This window comes from Mus musculus, chromosome 12, assembly GCF_000001635.26.
Source record: "Mus musculus strain C57BL/6J chromosome 12, GRCm38.p6 C57BL/6J".
NCBI classification, from domain to species: Eukaryota; Metazoa; Chordata; class Mammalia; order Rodentia; family Muridae; genus Mus; species Mus musculus.
This window is the reverse complement of record NC_000078.6, coordinates 4,082,239-4,092,500: the sequence shown is the minus strand read 5'-3', so window position 1 is coordinate 4,092,500 and position 10,262 is coordinate 4,082,239. Positions and strand designations below refer to the sequence as shown.

Below are 10,262 nucleotides of genomic sequence, written 5' to 3'. Positions count from 1 at the left end.
TTGCAAGGGACTCAAATTCAGGCCTAAGCTCAGCAACTAGCTCCCTACATAGTCCTGGGTAAGCTGCCTTATTGCTCCAGCCTTAGTTTCCTTGCCTGTAAAGTGAAAAGATGCCTCAGTTGAACCCTACAGCTCCATGATTCTAGTCTTCCAAAACAGCTTCCGATTACAGGCAGGAGACTCACCATATTTCAAGTTTAGTTAGGAAGCTAAGGGAAGGGCAGTGTACAACTGGCAAAGGCTGAGACAGCTTCTAATGTAATACTACAGAGGTCTCAGAAAGTTCCTACGAGGGCATCTAATGGACACTGCATGCTCTTCCATGGAAGAGAGGCTCCCCTGCCCCTGGCAAGCCCCTGGGGAAACCTGCCTAGGGACTGCTAATAGCGGAAGCTTCACCAGGGGATGGGGACTGGGAATTACGGATGTGGATGGCTGCGGATGTTCACGATGTATGTGCTGAGCAAGGACACACTTTGGTGAGCTTGGGTTTAGAAAGAAGACAGTGGCTTTGGTTCTGTCAAAAAGGAAGATTTGCACTCCAGGCAGCAACTAGAAGACACAAGAAGAGAGCTCAGACTAGGTCTGTGACAAGGTGCGTCAGAAGAGGCAACTGTAAGGAGTTTCTATTAATTAATACTTCTATTTTTGCAAAGTCCTGAAAAAAAGCCTAAAGCTTTTTTAGATTGCATTAATAGGAGTCAAATATAGAACAGGGCGCAGAGACTCAGCAGTCAGACATATCTAGAATGATGTATTAGAACTTAGTGAACATCAGCTAACCAACGACACCCGCAAAGATTCAGTCTATCCCCTCAAAAGCAAGGCCAGAACATGCTGAAGACAAATGGAGGGTGGCCACAAGGAGATGCTGCTGCATGGCAGCTGTGGCTCTGGACAGGGTTAGCTCACAAGGCAGCAAATCTGCCACTTGGCTCCCTGTTTTCCAGACACTACCAAAGCCTCTTTGAATGTCATGTCCCTCAGTAGGACTTTCTGACCCTGGGAGACGGTGAATCATGGTGTTAAATGAGCAACATTCACCACTGGCTTAAGGAATACTTCTCCAACATACTTTCACTCCACAAGGCCATAGGACTGTGTTTCCCGTGTCTAGCACCGAAACTTGACATACAGCTAGCCAGGACTGGCCGATGACCACTGTGTTTAGGAGTACACCAACTATTGACACCTTTTAACTTTCCAATGAGATGATCTTTGTATCATTCAAGATCTGCGTTAGTCTTTCTGATATTCAGAACACCTATGTCAGACGTAGAATTGACCAGACCTGTCTTTTTCACTGACCATGGGCTCCGCTTAGAAAACGATTACACGTGGCGTAAGCTTCACATACGGAAGGGAGTTGTTTTACTTCTATATCCTGGTGTCACCATTAAAATGTCCCTCTAGAAAGATGGGAGCAGCCATACATCCCTGGACTCTCTGCTAAGAACAGGTAGAAATCCTGGACATTATGTGTATGTATGAATTCTAAAACCTCTGAAGGGTAGAGAGACTAAGGCAGGTGAGCTAAGGTCCTTGGGAAGGAATGGTGTGCAGTGAGTTCTGGGTTTCTTTTGCCACGACTCTAGGTGTCTAGAGAATGCCAGAAGGTACAGACAAGAGCCCTGTGGAAGGCCTCTTCTCACTAGTAAAGGACACAGTAAAAAGCTTCAGGTAATAACTACTCAAGCAAACACCTCTGGGGCGGGCAGGGGTGGGGATCTGCTGCCCTAGGCAAGACTGGAAACTTCAGAAGCGGAAATAAAGAGTTTAGTGACTGAGGCCAACAGCTGAAATGGAAGAGACAGAAGAAAAATCAGTGAATGAGGGACCAGCTGTGGTCTTCAAGGGACAAGCACTAGGGGATCTGGAATGTTAAAAGCACAGGGTTGCACCTTTAAAGGCAGGGACGCATGACCTGTTATCCACTCACAAGGCTGGGAGTGGACTTGTTAGCAGCCTGGTGACCTCTGTATTATCAGTGGAGCCAAGAGCCCACAGGGCTTTCCCGCAGACCCTTACTGCGAGCTTGCTCTCAGTCCATCTATAGAAGTCGCTGCTCTGGACGGTCATGTGCGCTTTACAAAGGGTTCTGATGGAGTTGCATCAGCTGCATTCGGCTTCCTCTGTGCTTTCCTATGTACAGAGGACTGAGCTAATTATCACCAGGACAGTGTTTTACTGATAGTACTGTGCTTAAATAAAGCCAAAATAAACTCCTCGGGTCAGACTCCTCACGTTTGAACACTGGCTATTAAGTCATGCTGAACTGAGCTTCCTCTCGCCTCCTGCAGGCTGTTGCTCTGCAGCCTGTGGTGGTCACAGAGAGCACTGCAGAGACCCTCGCAGCCACCAGGCAGCACTTACTGCCAAGCTTGCTGACCTTTGTCCAACTCCCAAAAGCCACATGGTGGAAGGAGAACCAACTGCCAAAAGCTGACTCCCCACACACACATACATGCACGCACATGCACGCACACGTGCACGCACACACACCATGGAATACATGTGCCCACACATATACACATAAATAATGTGATTTTTAAAAATTAGTGTGACAGCAAAAGATCACCCAGTCTGAGTGGTGTGTGTGTGTGTGTTTATACCTGGGGTGGGGGAGACGTGAGGAGGACTGGGACACAGGACTATGGATGAATGTACCTAGTGGACTAAAAGATCAATCAGAACAACAGTGGTGCTGAGAAATGCAATGAGGAACAGGAAGCATGGTGGCTGCCACTCCAGCAAGGTGTAGTCTGAGGCACAGGACTGAGAATCTGGGTATGAGGCCAGCCTGGGCAACACAGCAGTCCTGCCTCTGAAGAGAGAATGGCCGAAATGTCTTTCTTTTCTTTTTTTTTTTTTTTTTGTTTGTTTGTTTGTCTATTTCTTTTGTTTTGTTTTGTTTTGTTTTGAGACGGGGTTCCTCTGTAGCCCTGTTCTGTTCTGTTCTGTTCTGTTTTGTTTTGTGTTTTGAGACGGGGTTCCTCTGTAGCCCTGTTCTGTTCTGTTCTGTTTTGTTTTGTTTTGTGTTTTGAGACGGGGTTCCTCTGTAGCCCTGTTCTGTTCTGTTCTGTTCTGTTCTGTTTTGTTTTGTGTTTTGAGACGGGGTTCCTCTGTAGCCCTGGCTGGCCAGGACTCACTCTGTAGACCGGGCTGTTCTCAAACTCACAGAGCTCCATCTGGCTCTGGCTCTGCGTCCTGAGCACTGGGATAACAGTGCTCACCACTGCTCAGCTTTTATGCTTTTGCTTTCTGGTGGACTTAAGTTTCCTAAGAAGGCTTTCTTACCTCAAAGAAGAAGGGATGTCCAGCCATGTCAAAGATGTTAACTTTGATCTCTCTGTCTCTGACTTGGACCCTGAAATATTCAAATGGAAACAATCTCAAAGGTTGGGTTTCTCCACTGACATTTATGATTTCAAAAGGAAACAGGAGTGACATTTCCAGAGGTTTCTTCATCCTCTTCTTAACTCCAGATAATCTTTACAACAGGAACCAGCAAGTTGGCCAACAAACCCACCTCCTTGTTTGGAACACATAAGGCCTGAGTAGGCACCCATCTTCCATCTCGGATACTTCGGTGTACAACCCTGAACCAATGAGTTCCTCCACTTACAAAACGATCATCCCAGCTGAGCCTGTCATGGGGGTGGGAGTCATAAGACCTTCATCTGAGTTTCTAGCTGCTCCCCAATACCTGTTGTGTGTAACTCTGCCTTAAATGCACATGGCCTTGAGGGAGAGCTAGAGTACCCCACTGAGGGTTGGGGATGCCATCTATGCAGCTATGGGGAAGCTCTAATCCCAGCTGGGTAAAGCCTTTCTGGTACCAGCTTTTGTGAGAGGAGCACTCTGTGAGGGTCACTTTGTGACCCTCACCTATGTAAGCCATGTAAACTGTCGGATCCCTAGGTGGAGTCTTGCCTTGGTTGCCATGGAGACCTTGAGAGGAGGGGTAAACATTCTTTTATGTCTTCCTTGGAAAGGAATTTCAGAATACTCACCATGGGATAAATCACATTTTTAAAAATTAGTAATAAACAGAATAGCCTAGTGAATAAGTTCCAATTCACTCTGTCTCGACAAACAAACAAATAAGTCACAATTCCATGGCATTACATAGACTTTCCACTCGTTAGATACGGTGTGGCAAAGCTGCACTGATGAACTCCTTTGCTCTGAAGTAAAAATCAGGAAAAAAAAAAGTAGAAAGAATTGTGGATTTCAAATGAAGAGCTTTGGAACTTTCAGTCAAGAGCTACAAACTTCACACTTAAGAGAACATTGTGCAAAAACATCTCCTGCTGCTTTCAACTGAAAACAGTGACAGAATTTATACAAAACTCTTAGGTTCTACTTTGCCACAGATTTGAACTACTTTAATGCAGTCTAGGACACACATAAACTCGACCTTGCCCTTTATACAACTGACATCTGCTATAGATATACCTCATCAACTTTATCTACTTTCTTCAATATTGTCTTCATATTCTGATTTGAAGTTTTCACCTCTAAGTATATCGATATATACTGAGCAGTCACCAGGGAGAAGCACAGTATCTGGCCCTTGGAGAAAACACACAAAAATCCCTTTTTACAGGACTCACTTTGGATGCAGGACACAGTGAAATAAACCCTGACTGAGCAGACAATTTCCTCCCTGCTGGCTGCCTTACATAGTAGCAGAGATGCTGTGCAGGATGCTGAGGGAGAAAAGACATCATCTCCCTCCGTGGTGGAACCTACATGCGGCAACGCCAACCTGCCTAGCAATGTCCACTGGTCTGACAGTGGCATGGCAGTTCAGAGGTGTGGTGGTTTGAATACTAATGGCCTCCCTCCACAGACAGGTGTTTGAATGCTTGGCCCTAGGGAGTGGCACTATTAGGAGGTGTGTGGCCTTGTTAGAGGAGGTGTGTCACTGTTGAGGTGGGCTTTGAGGTCTTAAATGCTCAAGCTGCACCCAGTGAGCAACACATCCAGTCTCCTGGCTGCCTTCAGATCAAGAAGGAGAACTCTAAGCTCCTCCAGCATCATGTCTGCCTGCACGCTGCCATGCTTTCCACCATGATGATAATGTACTAACCCTCTGACGCTGTAAGCCAGCCACAATGAAATGTTTACCTTTGTAAGACTTGCCTTGGTCATGGTATCTCTTCCCAGCAATAAAGCTCTAACTAAGACGTGAAGGTAACCTTAGGATTACATATGAAGCCTGGGAAGATACATACAAGCGGGGGGCAGGGGAGACTCTTGTTGTTTTGCTCAATAGTCATTCTGTCAAACTGCCTTCTCAATACTTATGTTTAGACCCACAGACTTGTGTTGCTCTCAACTTTGGTCAGAGAAGCTTCTGCAATGAAACATAAAACTGGCCCAAGTGTCAAGTATAAATAACTATCAGTGCTTAACTACAGATGATCATCTCTGTCAGCCTTGACCAAGACAGTTCAGGGAACACCAAGCAAGAGGTGACAGAAAGAATGGAAGGGCTGGCAGGGGGAGAGAGCTGTGACCTGCTGACTAAGGTTATGGCAGGTCTGATACACACATAACTCACAACACCTGGGGCTACCTGGACAAGACCAGATCAAGCCAGTCAAAATTCCAGCAGGGATAAAGGACTCTTGTGGCCCCACCCTTGGCCAAAGAGCGGCTGGCAGTTGACGGCTGCTGAGGGAAGGAGAGTAACTATCTTTTGGGGATGTGGCCACCAGTAGTTTGCCTGTGCAAGTGGATGGCCTCACAGCTATGCATAGATGGGGATAATGATGGGTGGATATAATCCAAATACATTATATAAATGCATAAAACTTTCAAAGAATGAATAAAAGTATTAGCAAAAAGATCAGGATATTAAACATAAACAAATAATACACACCTTAGCAAGCACCACAGACAATATAGGAAACTCTAACGTGTGTCACTTACAAAGGTCCTCACTGATAAAGAGGTGCTCAGAGCCTGAAGGCAGGAAGTCCGTGTTTAAGAAATGTGCCTTGCCCTGCTTCTACTCTTTGGTGGGGCTTTTCTTGCTGTTTTCTCTCTCTGGCCACTCCTGATTCATCTCCAAACAAAGTCCCACTGATCCCCAACTTCACCATTCTCAGATACACATGCTGGATTCCAACAAGCTAGCAACATCATAAGCCAACGAAAGACAAATCAGCCTAAAGCACACTTGCTGGTCAGGCCTGCTTCCGCCTGTCCTAAGCTGCTCCAACTGTCATTCGGGCTTTGGGTTGGCCTGCTCAGGTCTGGCCTGGCAGGCACCGAACACACTGGAAGGCTGACAGGATGGCACCACAGACCTGAAAAAGTCCCTTAGTCCTGTCTTTTCCAATTTATCTTCAGAGCTTCTATCAGTGCAACCCATGCACACACAGATGCAGGCTCTCTTAGGACACAGCCTGAGCATCTATGAAATACTCAGGCCAGAGGAACAATATACTTACTTTGTGACTCCATAGTCAATCCCGATGGTTGCCAGGTATTTAGACACAAATCTCTTCTCACAGTAGCGCTTTATAATACAGCTCTAGAAAGTCAAAAGTGCATGCGTTTAGTAATACACACTGGAAAACATTGGAAACAAGCACACTTCTTCACTAGGGCTTCCTCAGTCACTCCAGTGAAGATGGAAACGTTTTCAAATGCAACAACTGGCTGACATGGCAGTGGATGCCCGGAGAAACAGCAGTTTCAAGAGATCGAGGCCAGCCTCAACCACATGAGTCCCTGACTCAAAACTAAAACAAAAGACACGAAGAAAACAAAAACTATATAATGTACCTGAAACAAGTATAAAAAGTGAGGCATTTATTTCTTTGTTTTAAGAGGGTTCCTGGCTGGCCTGGAACTAGCTATGTAGATCAGGCTGGCCTTAAACATGTTTCTGCCTCCCTAGTACTAGGATTAAAGGCACATGCCACCAACCAGGCCACAAGTCATGATTTTAAAGAAAAAAATTTTACTCTTACCTTCATACTAAATATGGATGTGTTTTCAGTTGTATTACCCATTGCTGTGATCTCGTCTTCTGCACCTCTTTCCCAGCCTCACACATTCAACACCATTAAAGTATCCACATCCAGCCTTGACTCCAGCCTTGACTCCCTCCGAGACCCACGTCTTAGCATCTCCTGATGGCCTTGCCTATGTCTAGCTGTTAATCGAGCCATGATCCCTCCAGTGAAAAGGATCAAAATATTAAAAGTCATATTTGATTCAGGGCCTAAGTCCTCAAGTCTACATGATAATTATCTTTACTGCCAATTCTAAAAACAAAAACCCATATAAATAAAATATATTACATTTCCATAATAGAATACATTTCTACAATATGAAGAACATACTGGCTGGGTGGTGATGGCGCACGCCTTTACTCCCAGCACTTGGGAGGCAGAGGCAGGCAGATTTCTAAATTTTTTTTTTTTAAAGATTTATTTATTTATTATATGTAAGTACACTGTAGCTATCTTCAGACACTCCAGAAGAGGGCATCAGATTTCGTTATGGATGGTTGTGAGCCACCATGTGGTTGCTGGGATTTGAACTCGGGACCTTCAGAAGAGCAGTCGGCGCTCTTAACCACTGAGCCATCTCGCCAGCCCCAGATTTCTAAATTTGAGGCCAGCCTGGTCTATAGAGTGAGTTCCAGGACAGCTAGGGCTATACAGAGAAATCCTGTCTTGGGAAAACAAAAAACAAAAAACAAAAAAACCCCAAAGAACATACTGATATATGCCACATATATAAAGATGCACCTTATACAAATTATACTAAGTAAAAGAAGGCTGTAGTAAAAGATCACGTAGATCAATAGATATGGCTCTATTCACATGAAATATCCAAAATAGGCATGGATTCATGGAGGCAGGAAGTGGGCTAATGGTTAGGGGAAGCAGGGAGAGCCTGTTAATTGCTGGGGTTTTTTTCCCCTCCAGGAGACGATGAGAATATTCTACAATTGATCATGATAATGGTTTCATAACTCTGTGAATGAAATGAAAATCAGTGAGCTATATTTTTGAAATAAGTGAATTCTATGTGAATTATAGCACATGAAGGCTTTTATTTTAAATATTTTTATTTCATTTTAACTGTGTGTATGTGTGTATGTCTGTAGATACATGCACGTGAATGCAGGTGTCAGTATAATGCAGAAGAGGGTATCAAATCCCCTAGAGCAAGATACAGGCAGCTGTGGGCCACCCATTTGACACAGTTGTTGGGACTGAATGCAAGAGTAGCAAGTGCTTCTAATTGCTGAGCTGTCTCTCAGCCCTCATTAAGCCTCATTTAATTCAAGAATTTTTATGGTTTTCAATCTTCGGGGACGAAAAAAGTTATTTCTAATATTTTCCCCTCCAATTTGATTGTGATTGTGTGTGTGTGTGTGTGTGTGTGTGTGTGTGTATGGGGTATCATTCCCCAGTGGTTATCCACGTTCCTTTTGGAGACAAGGTCTCCGTGGGACCTGAGGCTTGCTGATCAGGCTCCTTGGTCGGGGGTCCGGGGACCCAGCAGTCTGTGCTTGCCTACCACTGGGATTAGCAGTTTTCTGCAGGACTCCTGGGAACAGAACTGCTATTCACACTCACACTGCACCAACTCACAATATTCCCAACTCTCCTGCCTTTGTAAAACAGAGCTGGAAAATAGTCAATAGTCAATAAATGTTAATCTTCAGCAACTGTTTTGTTAACACATACATGAAGGTCCATATGTAGAACGGGAGCACGCTAAATTGTATAACAGCAATAAACACTTCCTGAGCATCTTCTAGCACAGAGCACTGGCTTACATAGTAGTATGCAAACGCTCCCATTAGAGGTCTTCTGCGTTTGGTTTAGTGAAGACTCCACTTCGGATGCCTTCCCTGTCTGTCGACCTTGGGAATTCTTAACCAACAGTTTCCCAACGTTAAGGGAAGAAAACGAGTAACTGGCATCTAAATTCATTTAGGAAAGGCCTCCCTTCCCAGATGAGAGGAAGTTTAGTAGCTAATAAGCAGCAAATGATACAGAAATGATACACTCAGAAAGATGGTATTTTTTTAAAAAAAAAGACTCCTCCGAGAAAAATGGACGTGACAATACAAAAAATTAAAAACACAAGATCTAGGGCTGTCAGTGCATGTCCCCTGAAACACACTAGGTTGTTGTGCTCTGGTGGTGGGAACATAGACTCCAGGCTGTTCAGGGCTACATTTTTTAGAATCTAACACCTCCCTGGCATCTCTTTAAACAGCAAGGCTGGCAACCACTCTCCCCAACCCGCAGGACCTCGTCCCCTCTCAGGGGAAAAACAGATTTGGTATGTAAACTGATCATTCGACATCGGAATCTAATTACTACCTTCAAATTACAATCAAAGATCAGAGGCCACCCTGACACCTTTTAGGGACAGTGACGTCAGTAAAGAGCCAGCAGCCCAAAGGTCAAAAAGGTCAAGATAGTTTTCCTCTGGAGGCCGCAAGCCCCAGTGAGCTCAGGATGCTAAACTAAGCAGAGAGGAGGCGGAGCTTCAAGCTTTTGAGTGGCGGCTCTCCTAGCCAATGGGAATGTCGCTCTCACAGCACGCGGAGGTCCTGCCCTCGCAGCACGCGGTACTCACTTTCCCCACTTCGGCGTTGCCCATGGAGATGACTTTGATGCGGAGGGACTTGGCGGGCTCCTTCCTCTTCGGCACGTTGGTCTCCATCGCCCTCGCTCTGCCGGGGCCGCGGGTTGTGGTGTCCTTACGCACCCAGCCAGCCTGGAGTCCCTCAGGCCTCCTCGCCCAATGACGGAGCCGCTGTGCTCGTCACCACCCTGGCTCCGCGGCTCGCCATCCCCACCGCTGCCTGGCCGCGGACGGACGAGGGCGGTTGGGAAGCGGCGAGCCGCGGAGGGCGAGCGGAGTCTCGCGATGACTGCGCGCCGTGACGTCATTGCGGGGCCCGGGAGGACTGGGTCTTGGGGTCCTGTTGGGCCAGTGCGGCCCGGTTGCAGGCGATTGGGGTTTCTTTGCCTGGCATCAAGATTGGTCTGTACATGGTGGCAGAAATAGAGCGGCTGTCACGGGGAGTTTTTGACATTTAGTGTAAGGCCCAGTCATGCCAAAGGCTTTTTTTTTCCTGGAATCTTCACCGATGGGTGCCTCTGCTGCCATCCTCCTCTCCGTCAGTACAGTGACTGCAGACTACAGTTTCTGCAGAGGACTGAGCCCAGGATCACAGTGGATTCTGCGGATGTCCCAGTCACCTAAAG

General features: G+C 46.1%; 1 protein-coding gene across 13 annotated transcripts in view; it reads right to left on the bottom strand.

The window, feature by feature from the left end:
- The window catches only part of Dnajc27 (DnaJ heat shock protein family (Hsp40) member C27), a 41,572-nt gene extending 31,640 nt beyond the window's left edge, over positions 1–9,932 (bottom strand). For 11 of the 13 annotated variants that reach the window (XR_872397.2, XR_872399.2, XR_381181.3 and 8 more), the window contains exons 1-3: positions 9,628–9,931; positions 6,465–6,547; positions 3,298–3,367 (exon numbers count right to left, since the gene is read on the bottom strand). Coding sequence is in view for 3 of the 13 variants with exons in the window: in XM_006515052.3 (XP_006515115.1) it covers positions 3,298–3,367; positions 6,465–6,547; positions 9,628–9,714 (240 nt within the window). In the remaining 10 variants the exon portion in view is untranslated. Of the gene's footprint in view, positions 553–3,297; positions 3,368–6,464; positions 6,548–9,627 lie in introns of all 13 variants that reach the window. The other 2 variants (XM_006515053.4, NM_153082.4) reach the window with 2 other exon arrangements.
- Positions 9,933–10,262: the final 330 nt, after the last annotated feature.